The 17,598-nt window shown below is 36.6% G+C and overlaps 2 protein-coding genes across 2 annotated transcripts in view; one reads left to right on the top strand and one right to left on the bottom strand.

Annotated features, from left to right (window-relative positions):
• Positions 1–2,172: 2,172 nt before the first annotated feature.
• Positions 2,173–9,863, bottom strand: tmem218 (transmembrane protein 218). The gene is made up of 3 exons (XM_007231113.4): positions 9,254–9,863; positions 7,915–8,017; positions 2,173–2,617 (listed from the first exon to the last, which is right to left on the bottom strand). Exons 1-3 carry the CDS (start codon positions 9,361–9,363, stop codon positions 2,483–2,485), a joined length of 348 nt encoding a protein of 115 aa, XP_007231175.3. The 5' UTR covers positions 9,364–9,863; the 3' UTR covers positions 2,173–2,482.
• A 2,042-nt stretch (positions 9,864–11,905) lies between these two features.
• pknox2 (pbx/knotted 1 homeobox 2) overlaps positions 11,906–17,598 on the top strand; it is a 149,051-nt gene continuing 143,358 nt past the window's right edge. Inside the window, exon 1 of the mRNA XM_022681362.2 lies at positions 11,906–12,155. The gene's annotated coding sequence lies outside the window, so the exon portion shown is untranslated. The remainder of the gene's footprint in view (positions 12,156–17,598) is intronic.

Raw genomic sequence — 17,598 nt, 5'->3', positions numbered from 1 at the left:
AAATGTTGACTTTGTTGCAACTGGTAAAGCTGTATTGCATGAGGATTTACACAATGTACCTTAAGTAATCTACCATTTTATATTATTTTTAAAAGTTTTAATCAGCTACATTTATGTGTAGTGTAAAACGAATATGTTATTAGCTTTGTTTCATAACTTTCAGAATGTAGATGTTCTGTAAAGAACAATGGTCCAAAATACCTTCAACCAGAAGCCAGACTCTCATTAGAAGCTATAGGAAGCATTTAGAGGCTGTAATTTTGCTAAAGGAGGATCTACTAAATATTAATGTAATTTTATTGTGGGGGTGCCCACATTTATGCACCTGCCTAATTTTGTTTAAATAATTAGTTCACACTTTCTGTAAATCCTATGAACTTCATTTTAGTTCTTAAATATCACTGTTTATCTGATATATGAAATAATTAACTGAAATTGCTGATCCAAAAAAAAAAAAAAAGATTTATAAAGGAATATCACTTTATCTGCACACTGTGTTTTTAGATGGCAAAAATTTAACTTCAGGGTCTCTTCAGCGCAAAGTATTAAGGGTGAGACAGAACAATCTGTCTTTTATTTGTCACAAACCCTGGACCTCAGCAATCTTCCTAATGTATTCAGCGTGCAGCGAGGACACCATACAAGCAAACCATTTCATGTGAAGAAAGTGTTATAATGATGTCTATCTCCATGCGTGAAGACGTTCTGCTTCCCTTAGGGACGTATGAAATTAAAAGCAAACATCTGATACAACAAAAACCCCACACAGTGCATTGCCTTGTTACCATCAAAATAATCAACTTGCACAGCTTGAAGTTCTGTCGAACCGCCCAACTTTGCTCCCTGCTTTTTTAGGGCTGCATTGTGCTGAGAGTGAGACGGTCTCTTGAAGGACGCTTCCACTGGGCTGAATTAGCATGTCAATATGGTGCGGAGCTGATGAAATTTGTTTGGTTTGTGTTGTCAACGAACACAATGTGGCGTTGTAATTTATCAGTTAACAGACTGCCGTATCAGTACACTTCACAGCTATAGGCTGACAATGGTGTCTTTATTAAAAAAATTATATAACCTTTTAAAGTAATACTGCCACATTTGTGAAAAAGGACATACATGTATAAAAAAATGTCTTACTATCAAAACACAAACAGTAAAGCTGCAAAAAGTATAAGCATATATAAAACTGATTAAATTAAAACAATTAAGCATTTAACATAGGCAATATTTGTTTTTACTTCTATTTAGTAAGCATTGAAATGTGAAAAAAAATTATGACAAAAGGAAAGTTGTATTTAAAAAACCCTGCTGTTGCCAAGCAGTTGTCATTCATGTTGTCTTGTATAGCGTTATATTTCCCAGCTCAATGCTCCTGGATCCAATGAGGTCAATTTGATTTTATTAGCTAAACTCCCAGCTATTGAAATGATATAGTGACACTGGCAAACTCAACACAAATATATCAAACGACCCAGTAATCTCTGGTAAGCAAGGTTGGTTAAGTTAATTTGGTAGTATTGGGGTGCATTTTAAGTATCAGGTGCACATTATAGTGTTAAAGTGTAGTAGTTTACATTTGTTCAGTGTAATTACATTACACTGTGTAAGCCTGATTATAAACTGATATAGCAGCGTTCTTTTTTGACACCTTAGCCTTCCATAGACAGTAGAGACACTTTAAAAAAAAAGAAAGAAGAAAAGGCTTTTTTAATACTTGATTTTAGAAGAAAGAATATATGTAATATATTTTTTGTCAAAATTTCATGGTACTGGTTGCATTCAATGGCAGAAAGACAAAATTGATCAGGTGCAGAACCTTTTTGTTTAGCACTGGGTGCAATAGCATATAATTTATTTCTGTCATAGAGAAAATAACCTTACAAAAAGATGTTTCAAATGATTCTTTGAGGAATACCACATTAAGTGCATAAACATAAAGGACTGTTTTTGTAAAAGAGATGTGTAAAAAACCTTCAAATACGTTCACTTGATTTTAAATATTTTTTTTGTTCAATTTAAAGATGATTTAACCTCCTAGATCTCTATTACAAACATGACTTTTTGTTATGTCTGCAAAACAACTTATATTTTATTTTTTGTCCATATAATACATCCGTATTCTTTATAAAATCATATGTGTTTTTACTGTGACATCTCTGAAAGAAACATTTAGAGCATGTTTATTTTTAGTTTATTTTAAGTGTAATACAAATCTTAGCATATAAAAATCATATAAATCCTAAACACTGTAGACACTATGTTTTAAAAGTTTATATCGGTGTTTTCAGTGCATCAGCAGCCTTATTAACACTCCCCCTGTGTTCTGCACAATCGGACATAAGTCGGTGCTTCTGATTTGGACAGCAACAGTGGAACACTGGAGGCTCTTGTAGGGCCCTCTCCTCTAAAGCTGGGCACATTGACGGTGGCTGAGCCAGGCAGGCCCTCTGGGTCCGTCGGGCTTTGGCATGTGCCAATCTCTGTTCTAGTGGGCTCTCACAGGCTTGGCATACATGGGCTCCAGGAGGTGGAAGGGCAAGAGTGCGAACAGAGCTGCCAGGAACACCAGGCTCACTATGGACAGCAGCACGTAGCGGCCGATAAAGAAGGTGTCCACAATCTGAAACACAGCAGAGGGAAGAGTTATGAGCTCATAAAGACAATGTACTGCTTTAATAACAGGCTTGATAGCTTTGACCCCTGTTGGCAGAAATCCTGGTGTGGGGAAAAGGGAGCAGGTCAGGTTTCTCCACAAGAGGTCAGCAGAACTCCAAGAACATGAAAACAGGCTGTATAAAAGAGGTACATCCATTTTTACAACCTTGTAAACACTCAGGGATGTAACCTTTGCAGAAACATGTCTCAAATATGCTTGGCTTTCTTTGAATAGAAATGCAACAAGTGTTCGATAACCAGGGCTTTGTGTTGTTCTCACACAATATACACAATTACTTTTATATACATCTGAACAAATGAGAATTTAACAGGGACTTTTTTTTAGAATTATAAAAATCTTTAACTTTAGCAATTGTTTAAACAGAGTGTTGTGTGTGTTGTTTTAAATTAAGAAATATTTGTTTTTTAGAGGCTTTTCAAAATGTCATGTGGTGCGAATATCATTTGTCTTTAAAATAATAATGTCCTTAATATTTTTGTTATTTTATAGTTAGTGTATTTTTCAATTAAATCACAAAAACTGATAAAAAACTTACAAAACAATCAACTTCAGCATACTGTATCAGTGATGAATATTTCATCTACCAAAAATACATAGTGATTATGGATAGCACCCAATGAATTTAAATAACTATTTTTTTTGAAAGGTTAAAATGATATATAAAACATCTCTATTGCAGAAACTCCAGCTGATAAGCACTGACAGGTTTCTGACATGATGACAGGTGCATTTTCTTGTGGGGCCATTGGTCAGTTCCACACAAAACATATATATAATCTACCAAAAGAAATTGCACATTAAAGTTTTCAGATGAATTGTGTGTGTGTGATATTGCATTAACATTGAAACCACTAATTTTAACCTTTTTTTATGGAAAATTACAGAGTTTGACAGGCCCCACATCCTTGACCCACATACATTTAGATTTACATTTCCATTTACTGTTCTGGCACAAAGGCTTATACCTTCTGAATCTGCTCAGAATGGGATTTTGCCTTGTTGAAATACAGCTTTACATGGTAAAGAGATGAATACTAACCACTGCAGCTCTCCCTACAGGCCTGGACTAGTGTATGTGAGCTGGATTACAGGAAAGCTACCTTAAGAACTGTCTGTGTGCGAGAGACAAAAAGAGAGAGGTGTGAGACTGAAACAGCGACTGTGTTTTTGTGAGAGAGACTGTCACAGAATGAGGGAGCGAATGTGTGTGTAAAAGTGTGTGAGAGAAAGAGAGAGAGATAGGGAGAGAGAGAGAGAGAGAGAGAATGGGGGAGGGCGTCGTCTCTAGTGAATGCAGTGTTCTCTCGTTTAACGCATCTCACTTTCTAATTTGCCAATTAGCCGGCTAGCGAAGCAAAGAGCGGAGGCCATGTTTTATTAATGCGGCGTTGAGTGCGCCGTGCCCAGCTCCTGTTTGGGGCCAGCCTAATTGGCACTGTGATATGTTTTTGTACAACAGCAAGGGCTTAGCCATTTCTTATACAGCAGACGGCCACTTATCAGGAGAAGCAGACGATCTGCTCGAACTTACTGCGGCCAGCAGAACAGGGCTGGACAGTGGGGCTAGCTTTAGTGTGGCCGAATATACACTTATGCCAAGACCTCTTAAAAAACGAAGACAAAACTGTTGAGCAACAAAGGAACTGTCCAAAGAAAGAGATTATATCATCCACAGTTGTAGTTCTTTTAGTATTTTTTTTCTGCAGCTTGTGCAAGCATTTTGGCATTTTGACATTTGGAACCACCCCTGGATGTAGACCATTTTTTGCCAATAGCCAATACAATTCTACACATTTTTAATCAGGGATTGGTCTGGAGATGCATCTGACCATGGCACAGTTTTTGCATCTTCAAAGCAAGCTCTTGAGACAGCAGCAGTATGTGGACGAGCATTGTCCTGTTGGAATAGTGTCTTGAAAAAATCATAAAAGTAACATTGGGCTGTCTGGGCGTTTGTAATAAAGTCCAAAGGTGATCTGACATCATACAAAACTACACCTCACTTCACACATGGATTTGTGGTCATCTCCACAAAGACAATACCAGAAATTGTCACTGAAGACGACCTGCACCTACATTGCTTCTGGGTGCAACTATATATTCACGATAATGTGTATTTAATTAGGTATCTAAAAAACACATAAAGGATACAGAAACAAACTAAATCAGTAAATTCATATTTCAAATTAAATTCCATTCAAAGAACATTTTTGCCTTCTCCTGTAAAGTCACAATTTTGAAGATGCATGTTTTTTTCAGCGGCAATAATTCAGTCCATGTCACACTTTCCTTACCTTCCTCATAACGAGGGGTTGTTAAAAATGTGTGATAAATGGCAAGTGTGACAGCACGAGATATGAGCTAATTGTGCAAGTCTCACGGCCAATCTGTGAGTGTTGGCAGCCATGATAACGCTAACCCATCTAGAAAAACCAGAGCTGTCTGGAGCAGCAGATGTAGTCAAATAAGTCAAATATATATCTGTTGGTTATTATAATGTGGAATGATGGATCGTTAAAATTACGTGAGAAATTACAAGTGTATCGTGAGAGTGCGATATTAGATCTAATTGAGTTTCACAGTCAACGTGAGAGTTAGCAACCCTGATGAAGCTAACTCAACTAGAATCATCAAAGCAAGCTAGCAAACTTAGCTGAACTATATGTCTGTTCATCAAACCCTCCCTGCTAGCATTCTCTGTGTTTGGGTTTTCTTTGGATCAAGTTACAAACATATTTACAGCCATGCGCCTTTTAGACATCACCTTGTGAAGCTGGATAATTGGATAATGTTGTAAACAAGCCAGCTGTGTAATAAATATATTTTGTTTCACTCATTTCTCACTACTTTTGCTGTTGTTTTTAGACGGGCACTGAGTGTGTTTACATTCACTTTGTAATTTGATCGTATTTCTGCAGTTATAAGATAAAACCGGATTAAGGCCTGGGAATCTGATCAGGGCCCGTCCACTGCATTATGAATATACTACAGTTAAGCATTATAGCAACATATCCTTGCTAAAAAAAATCAGCTTAGGACCAGTTGGTCACCCAGAAAAAACATACCCTATGCTGGTCAAGAGCTGTTTTTTTTGGATGACCAGCTGGTCTTGAACTGGATTTTTAAGAATGATACTAAACAGGTTTAGGTCAGTGTTTTCAACTTTCAGCAAATACAACATTGTTTTCTACCCAACTGTGCCGACATCCAAGCTTCTCTTTATGTCCCTTTACAGTAGAACTCCCCCATAAACTTCACAGTACTGATGGCACATAAACATCATCCAACACAGCAATGACACAGGACATTACACACACAAAAAACTGACCCAAATCAGTAGAAACATCTACAGCAAAGAACCCCATGGATTTTACAGTATGCACTAATGCTTGGTGATGAATTACAAATGAGCCGACACCACTGTGCACTGAGACCCCATTGGCTGCACTATAAAGAAGTCATGTTGTTTAGGCTTTGTGATTTTTTTCAAAGCTTTACAACACTTTGTTTCTTCTTCCAGTTAACAATATTCCACCCTGTTTTCTGTTCTAATCTCAGGCTGAAAGGTAAACTGTGTGGTTTGTATGTGTGCGAGCACATTTGGGGGAGCAGTTTGGCAGAGAGGTGCAGTGGTTTTGGCAGAGACACACTAGGGGGAAAATGCTGGTGTGTGTTTGTGCTACTGTGCTGCTGGAGAGAGATAAACCACACCGGGTCTTTTGTGTAAAACACACACACTTTACAATGCAACCAGCATGACAATGAGAGAAGCTTCACCATTTTTGACTCTGTTTGTTAAAATTTATGAGGTTTAAAGAAGTGTTATTTGAAGCATATGAATGCTGGAATGGTTATGGAGTGCAGACAGAGTGTAATTCCATTTTAACTCTGGTTGGTGGCGGTGTAAATGCTGTTGACAAAACTGGAATTATTCTTGAGTGCTATTTTGAGCTATTGGCCCTTATCAATATGAGAGCACAGCTTTTTTTTGCTTGTGAGGTTATTGTAACATTTAACATCCAGACCAGAGTCCGAACCCAGGTTCACGTTTTTGTTTAACCTTTCTATGTTTTGTCATCGTCATCAAGATGGACTGCATTTCTCTATACTCGACATCAGGTGTGTAGAATGTTGTCAGTTTGGCAAGTTGTATTTTCAGGTATTGTTCTAAATTCAGCATTCCTGGCAGAATTACTCCATTTTAAGCAGGATGAGCAGAAGAGAAACCCTATGATTCATTTATTTTTGTTGATAAATAAGGATTAACCATAAGCAGGGGTCGGCAATAAAAGTTGTCCGCGGGCCAGATATTTTCCAAACTTTACATGGTGGGTCAGCAAAAAAAACCCTATTTTGGAAAATGAAGTGCAATGGTATGGAGTGCTGCAGACTAGTAGCTCTCCAGCCCAGAGGGTTGTTGAACCCAAAAGCAGAACAGTTTATCTTAAAGCAGGTAAACCCAAGAAAATAAATAAACACACCGCTCCTCACGCAGGATCAAACCCGTGTCGTCAGGGTCGCGGTTCAATACACTACAGCTGCCCCGGCTAGTGAATTGGGACATGACTGGTAAAAAAAAACGCCCTTATAATGAGATAGGGAGCCCAAGAATGAGTGAAAAAACAAGAACAGGGTGAAAGTAAAGTCATGCTGCACGCAACAGAGAGAATGTAAGTAAAAGCTCGCAAGAGAAGAATTTTTTTTTTTTTTTTTCATTATTGTTCATTATGGTTTAAACAACCTCACGGGCCAGATATTTCATGCCTATTGCCGACCCCTGATCTATAGTTACAGGAGATATAGCAATCGCCAGCATAATTATTTGTGCCCACAGTTCATAGAGACGTGTGCATGTGAAAATATTATGCAATATTATGCAAATAAAAATATTTATTTGCAGAACATGTGAAATGCCTCAAATAACAAAAAAAAATATGCAGAGCTTTCAGGCCCCAAATAATGCAAAGAAAACAAGTTTATATTTATTAAGTTTTAAGAGTTCAGAAATCAATATTTGGTGGAATAACCCTGTTTTTTAATCAGTTTTTTTATCACATGTTCTCCTCCACCAGTCTTACACACTGCCACTCCTGGTTCAATTTGGTAAAATCAAAGAAATTCATAATTTTTAAGTGGTCTCTCATTTTTTTTCCCCAGAGCTGTAGGTGTGAACATGGGAAAACTACAATGGCAGATTTTAAACCAGCATGTCATCTACCGTTAGGATTAAAAGCACTGACCTGTACTTCTTTAACTGGGGAAGGAACTTCAGGGGCTCGTGGGAAGAACACAAGGATCAAGGTGATGGTAGAAGCCAGAAGAACAATGGGGATGATCAGCAGTCTGATGGAAGAATATAGTATTATTCTTTAAAAATCTTACAAATTTAATAAACATGTAAAGAAGCAAGGCTAAATTATAAGACATGTGGTAGGTAAAAGTTAAGGAATTAGAGTGTATTGATTTTAATAGGTACTAAAAACTGAACTTGAAATTATCAAATGCCTGAAGAGTGTGCATAATCTTTGTAATTTCCTTGTGGAACCCCAGTAAACTAGCCATCTGGGAACAGCTGATCAGTGCAAGATACGTGTTCAGGAAGAAGTGGAAATGCACTTATTAAGCTACCACCTTTATAACCACCATCTATTCTAAAGTAACATCAGCAAATATATGCAGCATGTATATCTTAAAATGACTGCTTCAAAATCATTGTGGTGCTCCACTAACCTTTAAATTCCATCCCTATCATAACTTATATTTGTTTTAAATCCGGTAATATCATTCTACTGAGGCAGCCAGTATGCTTCTTTAACTTTCAGATGCTGGATTCTTTTTCTCTCAGCTTAAAAATACAATTTTAAAGGAGCTAGTTTTATCTCCAGCACAAACCCAGCACACCACAAGGTCAGATGAACAAACACACATTCACACACTGTCCTGTAATGCACTCAGGATGTTTAATCCATTTTACTTAGGGGCTTCATGAGTTAAAATGACTGATGAGGAGCTGTAAGTAACTTTCCACATATTTTAAAGGGTCTGTGACACATACTTCATCGTGTATATGAGAATATTTAAAGATTATTATAAGTATATATAAGTATATATTAGTATAAATATAAGTATTTACTTTATTTTAACACACAGACAAACGCGTGGGCAGTGACAGATTTATGCATAGCACGGTGATTCTTATTAATTAATTAATTAATTAATTAACATATTTAAATAAATCATTTAACATTTTATTTGAATGTTGCTGCACATAATTCAGTTTAACATGATTTTTTACATTCTTTGTAATGAAATGTAAAGCTAGGTTATTGTTCTTTAAGTGCTGATGGTATCCTCTATATGCTAATTGTCAATATGATAAGAAAACGTATCACAGCATGGTAAGATATCAATATATTATCCAGCTCATTCAATTAAAACATATAATATACTAGTATAGTTTTAAAAGGGTTTGATTAGAGTACGAGAACCAAACTCTTTGGGTAGATAAGGAAAAAATATTAGCTTGTTATCTAGGTTAGCTGTACAGTTAATCTGATGCAGGATCATTATTTAGCTTACTTTGTTGGAGCGGAGGCTCTGGACAGCAGGAGGGTGAGAACAAGAGTCACGATCCAGACCAGAGCAATGAGGAAAACCCCGGTACCGACTCCCAGCACTGCTCCAGCCATACCTACCTAATCTGCCCCTTCCTAGCTAGTTAGCTACCTCACTTCTTCACCTGTAAAAACTCACCTCTAGGTACCTAGTACCTAGTTAACTTTTTAAAACCAGCCTGTACAGCGAACATTAGACCGCTTTAATCCACAGCCCTGTGTTACAATGATGCGTTTAGCTTAGCCAGGCTTTGTTTATGTAGTAAAAGACTGAAGAAAAAAAGCTTTTAGCGTTAGCTAATTTACTAGCTAGCCATAGTGTTATGTGTACCGTGAATTAAACTAATGGAACCGATAGCTAACGCTAGCTAACTCGCGCGTTAAGTCGTTTTTTTCCGGTTAACAAATTGGCCACTGCTGCTTATGCTGCTAATGCCTCACTCATTACTTATTATTAAACTTATCCCGTTTATCTGTACACATCCCTAATTCAGCGAGGCGACGCTTAAAACTCCATCATAACTGTTTACCCCTGGATACAGTAAGCGGCACAGCAACACTTCCTATGCTACCATAAACAGCCAACCACAGCCGTTGTTAGTCACACGAACTGCATGCTGGGAGATGTGGTTCATTAATGTATCTAAGGACTACAGAGATGCAGTCGGAGTGTTAAATATTAGCTAAAAATATATTTGCAAAAAGACTTGAAAATGTATTTAAAAATAGTAGTTTTTTTAAAAAAAAAGATTAGGATCTTTTTAAAAAGTAATTTGAATCTTTTTGAAACTTCTTAATGTTGAATATATTTTTTAAGGATTTCCAACAATTGTTTTCACATTTACAAACAATTTGATGTTGGATTTTTTTGAGGATACAACACTGTAAATAAGTCTTTTGAACAGTGATCAAAGTCTATAAATCTATTAAAAAACTAATACTGCATTATTTGTGTTGAATTGTATAATATTATAGTACTACTATTATTTCTGTACAATTTAACATCAGGTATCATGACAGTTATTAAGTATTCTTTAATATTATTGTGCAGGATTATAGTATAGTATTGCTATACAGTGTTATATAGTATATTATGGTATAGTATAGTTTTGTACAGTATAAGTGGTAAAAAAAGTACCATAGTCCTGGATAGTAACATACTCTAGTTGTATTATAGGTTGGTATTGCATAGTATACTCGTTATATACACAATACAATAGGTTGGTATTGTATAGTATACTAGTATAGTATATTAGTACACTATTGTTTTAGGATTATGTAGTCGTTTAGTTGTATGATAGTACAGTATGGTATCAGAGTTGTGTTATAGTACTAGAGGTATTGCATAGTATTACAATAGTAAGTAAGTAAGTAAGTCAAATTTATTCATAGAGCACATTTAAAACCAAAGTGCTTTACAATACAATTATTATATAGTCTCTTCGTTGTAATACAATATAGTATCATAGCTGTAGTTTTTACTAGTATATTGTTGTTGTAGAATTATGTAGTCTCTTAGTTGTATGATAGTATAGCATTGTATCATAGCTGTAGTATAGTTTTTTTTTATTTGTATTGTATAGTACACTAGTATACTCTTAATATAGGATTATATAGTCCCTTGGTGCAGGATAGTAGAGTAAAGTATCATAGCTGTACTATAGTTTTATATTGTATAGTATACTAGTGTACTCTTAATATAAAATAATGATGTAGTCTCTAAAGTATATGTTAGTACAGTTTAGTATCATAGCTGTAGTATAGTTTTTATTTGTATTGTATTGTTTTAGGATTATGTAGTCTCTTAGTTGTGTGATAGTACAGTATAGTATCAGTTGTACTGTAGTGAGAGTGATAAAGAACAGTATTAAAGTGCTTTTCGAGGAAGAGTAAGAGCATCAGAAGCTGGACTGTCCTTTTTTCTCTCGTCACTGTTACGATTTCAGCGACCACCGACAGGGGGCCAGCGGGCTCCACACGGCGGATCAGCGCGAGCCTGGTCTGGTACAGAGCTTTCGGTACAGCGCTGAGAGAGGAACCGCGGAGGTGCAGCAGAGGGGGGTACGGGGAGGCACAGAGAGAGAGAGAGAGAGAAAGAGAGAGAGAGAGGGAGAAAGAGGGAGGAGGAGGATGGAGGGAGAGGGAGGAGGAGGAGGGGGTTGGTGGGAGGGGTCTTACATGGCCGACGTCACTGGTTGTGTAGGGGAGTATAGGCTGTGTTGTCAGCCTGGTGTCAGTCTGATGAAGATTGGCATTCAGGTAAGCTGTCATTCATTTTCAATGTCAGAGCGCAGAAGCTGTAACACTCCAGCATTCAGGGTTTTTTTTTTCTCTCTCTCTCCCTCTCTCTCTCCCTCTCTCCCCCTCTCATTACAAAAGGCAGGACATTATTCATACAGACAGGGCCATGGACGAGGGAGAGCAGGGGCGAGAGAGAGAGAGAGGAGGGGGAAAGAGAGAGAGAGAGAGAGAGAGAGAGAGAGAGAGAGAGAGAGAGAGAGAGAGAGAGAAAGTGTGTGTGTGTAAGAGTGAGAGAGAGAGGGGTGAGAGAGCAGGAGGGAGGGAGGCAGGGAAGGAGAGAGAGAGAGAGAGAGAGGGAGAGGGAGGAGGGAGAGAGAGAAAGAGTGAAAGAGTGTGATAGAAGAAGGAAGAGAGGAAAAGAGGGAAACGAAGGGAAGACACGGCTCCTGGAGGCGCGTTAGGATTCCTGGATGCTCTTTTGCTCCTTGAAGCTGCTGGACCTGAGAAATGTGGTCATTTTCAGAGCTCGTGGACGGGCTGTCAGAAACCAGCATTTGTTTCTTGTTTGTTCTTCTGATAGAGGCACGAGGGAGGCATTTCTAGCACACGGAGGCTTCTAGCATAAGGTGTTTTATTGAGGATAATTTCAGAGTGTTTGTTTAAGCTCTTAATTTGATAGCGTTTAGCTAACCGCACCAATTTATAGTGTGTGTGTGTGTGTGTGTGTGTAAATGAGTGAGTGAGTGTTGAGCTCTGTGCGCTGTGAAAGTGTGTGAATAAAAAGATGCTAGGCTAGCTAAGAACTGTTAAACTAACTGTTAACCCAAACAAGTTGCTCGTTTTTGCTCTTTTCTGACTTAATTGACGACTAAACAATGCTATATATAAAATATTATGGTTAGGCTTTTTGTGGTATGTTGTTATGTGTGGGGTGTTGTTATGCGTTAACCCCTTAACATGCCTTGTCCCGTATACAGACTACAGGTGTAGGTGATATAAAAAACCTTTTTTTTCTGCAATAAAATAACTTATTTACATTTTACAAAAAGAAAAGGGCTTTGAAATCTCCTACAGGACACTTGGAGAAGCTGTCTGTTCACTCTCTACTCCACTTAACTTAATAGTTCCAGATAAGTAACAGGAATCAACCCAAATTCTGCAGGTTTGAAAATAGATGTAAGAACTAGACAAACATAACGAAAAATAAAGGTTTGAAGGACCTTTGTATTTGTATTCAGGACAATATTAATTTTAAAAGAAAAGAAACAGGAAAGAGCTAATTTTATGATTTTATTCATTATATTTTAACATTAGCAGATTTACTTAAATATATTTATTCTTTTCTATTACAATTACAGTTATGCCTTTCAGTAATATTCCATATCAATCATGAAAACTTTTTATGTAATACTTAAATAAAAATCCTCAAGAGTTAGTGGTGTAATGTCAGGTTTACTTTTTGGACACAAATGTAGCTAGCTATAGCTAGGTTAGTTAACTAGCTATCTAAGTTAAATAGCCCAGCGTTAGCTAAGTGGAACCCTTTGCTAGTCACGCTAGGTTAACTAGCTAGTTAGCTATCTAGTTAATTAAGAAGGGTGTTGAAAAAACGTAAACACACTCACATAAGTGTTCATTTAGCTATTTTTGTATTGTTACATTTAGAGTAGAGTTCATAAGATTAAAACTACTAATTTAAAAGTCATTAAAATGCTGTGCATATAGGTCACATATTATTTGCTACTTGTTCCTATTAGTAAAAAAAAAAGCCGATTCATAGCAATTTTTTTTTTTTTACTATTTGTTTTCTTGTTTGTCTGTAATAAACCGTTTCTCTAAGATTTAAGAAACCTAATTTTATCTACTAAATCTGCTGGGAGTGTTCACCTAAAGTATTTAAGTAGAAAGGTTACTAAGCTAGTAAATTTGATTATTTTTCCTGCATCAAAATACCTCCTAATGGAAAATATCCTTCACAGGGCTGAATATTCCTCCAATAATCATTTTCACTGAGGTAAAATGCTTGCTAAAAAGTTCATATTGTATTGTTTCCTGTAATTTCGTTTCAGTGCTGTAAAATACTGTAAATATGTTTGTTTGTGACAGAATTGTAATACCTGTTTAGGTAGAAATTTTGTTTGGTAAAACTGTCTCTTAATGCCACATTAAAAAACCTCAAAGAAATACGAACTTAGAATATGATTATGGTGCTTTTTGGATGCTTCAGTGTCTACTTAGCCTATGAAAACTATGTTATAAGGCAGAAATACTGCACTTAGATGTTTTTATGAATCAAAACACAAAACAGTCTTCAGAAGTTAAGGATAAGTTAAGGATAAGTTAGAGCAGGCAAAATTCACTAGAGGAGCCACAAAAAAAAAACAATATTAACATTAAGAAGTAATGTGATTTTTATTTGGCATGACACACTGGGATAAATAACTAAACAATAAATAAACAATAACTACCAGAAACAGATTATATGCCTCATATAATTTATTATACTCCAATATTGGTACAAAAAGTGAATCATTAATATCATAATATGTTGGAGCATTGACATCTGGTAAAATCTGATGGAAATTGCAAAAAAAAAAATATATATATATATTGCAGCCCTAATATATAGTATCTATCAGTATGTTATCTTAAACTATAGCCTTACACAAAATACTAATCCATAACAAAATAAATAAAATAGAACGCCACAACATGTATAGTTTTGTTAATTACTTAATTTAGCTTGAGTCACTGCAAAACAATCAAAAGCCTTAAAAGTGTTTAATACCTCACACCATGTCAGATCACTATAAGCTCAGCCAAAAAGTGAATGAAACTCTTATCTCAAACACATCCAAGATCAGGTATAGTCATTCTGCTGCATTGCTGTGGCCTAGAGGATATCCTCTTCTGGCAACCATGTGAGATATCATAAAAGGTATTAAAGTAAAGCATAATTCTTTGTTACTGACAAGGGGAATGCATTGTGCACATAAGCACGGGGGTCTTGCCATGCGGTTCGCCGTGCCTGACACACGAGCCCATGCCCTCTGACTGTCAGCAATGCTTCAGTGAGAAATTTCTCACCGTAAGAAAGACAGAGAGAGAGCGAGACTGTGTGTGTGTCTGTGTGTTTAAGTGACTGTGCAAGTGTGTCTCTGTCTCTCTGTCTTTGTCCTCTCATAGGGCAGGCTCTGATAATCAGGTATTGTGTTTCAGTGTTGTGGGCTATCATAGGGCTGTGATATTTTAGGTGGATGTGTGGGTGGTGGTGGGCATGTAGGGGGTGTAGGTGCTTGGTGTTTGGTGCCAATTTAAATGCTGAGATCCCCGCTGTGATCTTAATTGATGATATGTGTCACGGGACAAGCCACCCTTGGGCAAAACTGGAAATACGAAAATAGGAGAAAAAAACAGAAATACACCCAAGTTTATTTGCATATTCTCATTGCCAGAGTCAGGAGCAAATTGCAGGCTGAGGTGCAATTCGCTCTGTCCTACAGCTTTCCGCTCTAATCACTAATAAACTGATTCAGGCTTGGCTTGATGAGGGCTGTAAACAGAGTGGAAACAGCATATGTTATAAACCAATTTGCGCACTTATGCACGGCCATAAAGCTATTTGGAAAATTGAGCTCGGCCTTAGTGTCTGTCATTTTCTTGTTGACGCCTCTCTTTTCAGATGCTTTATTCGCTATTGATATTGCCATGATTTTTTTTAAAGATGTACAGGTTTAATAGCTTATTTTGTGGGATGTTAAAATGACAGTCTGTAGGTTTTAGAGATTTATGTATTTAGAGACCTCTCTGGTGAAAATGTGTAATTGCTCAAAGCATGTGGAGGAGTACTTTTAATATAGGGCATGGATGAAACACATCCATAAAGCAGGAGTCCCTAAAATGTCTTTTAAATTGAAAACAGTAGTATTCTTGATTTGGTAGAGGAAACAATATTTTAAATAATGATCTCAGGGTCCTGGCATGATCATCCGTGTAATCTCTAATATATGCAGTTCAAAAACAGAGAGTGGTCTGGTATGTGTTTTGAATGTGTTTTAATGTAATATCCACCTTTGACAACAAAAAATCAGAATTTCACACACAAACTTTTTATAGTATATTGAAATGTATATAGAGGGCAATTACAAATACAATTAACATATCAGGCCACTCTCCTTTGTGTGTGTTTTTTTTTTTAGAATTAATTTATTAATCATCTCAGGAAACTGATACAATTAATTAAAATATTTTGTCTTGTCCCAACTCGGGAATACTACTGCTTTCAATTCAAAAGGCAAAATCTTAGAGACTGCTGCTTTAAGAAGATGTTTCATCCACGTCTCCTCTATGAATTTAAAGAAAAGGGGGAAAAAAAGCATCAAAAATCAGAATTATTCATCGGGCCGCAGTCTTCTGGGCACTGTGGTTTACACAGTCAAGGTCTTATGTGAGTTGGTGAGTGGATGTGAGGATTTTCTTGTGGCTTGGCCTTATAGAAGACCTCCAGATGATTCTGATGCACAGAGGCAGCGCTGAGCTGGTACTGGCCCGGTCCACTAAGCCCCGTTGATCCCAATGGCTCTCTGAGGAGTGCAGGCCTGCAATTGCTGCATGTCCAAACGACCTCGCCATACCCCTTCCACCACCACCACCCCACTCCTTCCCTTCTCTTCCTTACTCAGCCTCTCGGCTGCTTGGCATAACAGTCCAGTTCCTCCCCAGGGGCGCTGGAGGTACAGGCAGATTTGCCTGATTTATGCTCCAGGAACCGGCGGCTGGAGGTATTTAACGATCACCTATACTGCTCACATCACAGGCCACGCCGCCTGCACTACTCCCTGTGCGTACAGGGACTAAAGGACGGTATGCCATGAAAATGCATTAGCAATGTGAAGATATTATTTATAGTGTCCGTGAAAGACAACAGCAGACCTGATTCGCAGTGCTTGTAATGTGGTTAGAAGATTAGAAAAGAGGTTCTAATAGAAATGGATACATCAAGTTTCTTGTTACATATATACTGTTTAGTTACTTAGTCCAAAATAAATACATATACAGCTCTGGAAAAACATAAGAGACCACTTCAGTTTCTGAATCAGTTTTTCTGATTTTGCTAGTTATAGGTATATGTTTGAGTAAAATAAACATTTTTGTTTTATTCTGTAAACTAGGGATAACATTTCTCCCAGAAAATGAGAAATGTCTGAAATAACAAAAAAGATGCAGAGCTTTCAAACCTTAAATAATGCAAAGAAAACAAGTTCATATTCAAAAAGTTTTAAGAGTTCCGAAATTAATATTTGGTGCAATAACCTTGTTTTTAAATCACAGTTTTCATGCATCTTGGCATTTTCTCACAGTGTCTCACACACTGCTTTTGGATCACTTTATGCCTTTACTCCTGGTGCAAAAATTCAAGCAGTTCATCTTGGTTTGATGGCTTGTGATCATCCATCTTTCTCTTGATTATATTCCAGAGGTTTTCAATTTAGTAAAATCAAAGAAACTCATCGTTTTTAAGGGTCTTTTATTTTTATCCAGAGCTGTATATGACAAAGCCTGTCATGATAATTATTTTTGTTAGGATAATCAATTGTCCAACAAATAAATGTGATAAATCATGTTATTGTCATTTTAATACAATTTTATGCCATTGATGCAATAATAATATAATAGCATAGCAATGCAGTTACACCCTTTTATAGAGTAATTAACTCTTAATTAAGAAAATATTCCTTAATTAACTTTTTAATTAAAATTCAGACTTAAAACTGGAACTTGAATAAAATCAAACCACTGTTTTTAAACACACAAAATATGAGTCAACATACAAACTATATTGAGTCAGTAAAAATGAATGATAAGAATGGTTACCTCTTTTACCTGTATATGTACATATTGTGTGCAGATGTTTTAGGTACCTGTCAAGGATACTTTTATGAAGCTCCTAATTTGAGTATTTATTATTTATTTGCTCAGTAAAAATAATATTAGAATACCATTGATACAAAAAGAAGTAGTGTTTTTTTGTCCCTGTGTTTTTAAATATCTTCAAAGTCTTTTATTATT

The sequence above is a fragment of the Astyanax mexicanus genome, chromosome 20, assembly GCF_023375975.1.
Source record: "Astyanax mexicanus isolate ESR-SI-001 chromosome 20, AstMex3_surface, whole genome shotgun sequence".
NCBI classification, from domain to species: domain Eukaryota; kingdom Metazoa; phylum Chordata; class Actinopteri; order Characiformes; family Acestrorhamphidae; genus Astyanax; species Astyanax mexicanus.
Note: the sequence above shows the minus strand (reverse complement) of the source record. Positions and strands in the feature narration are given on the sequence as shown.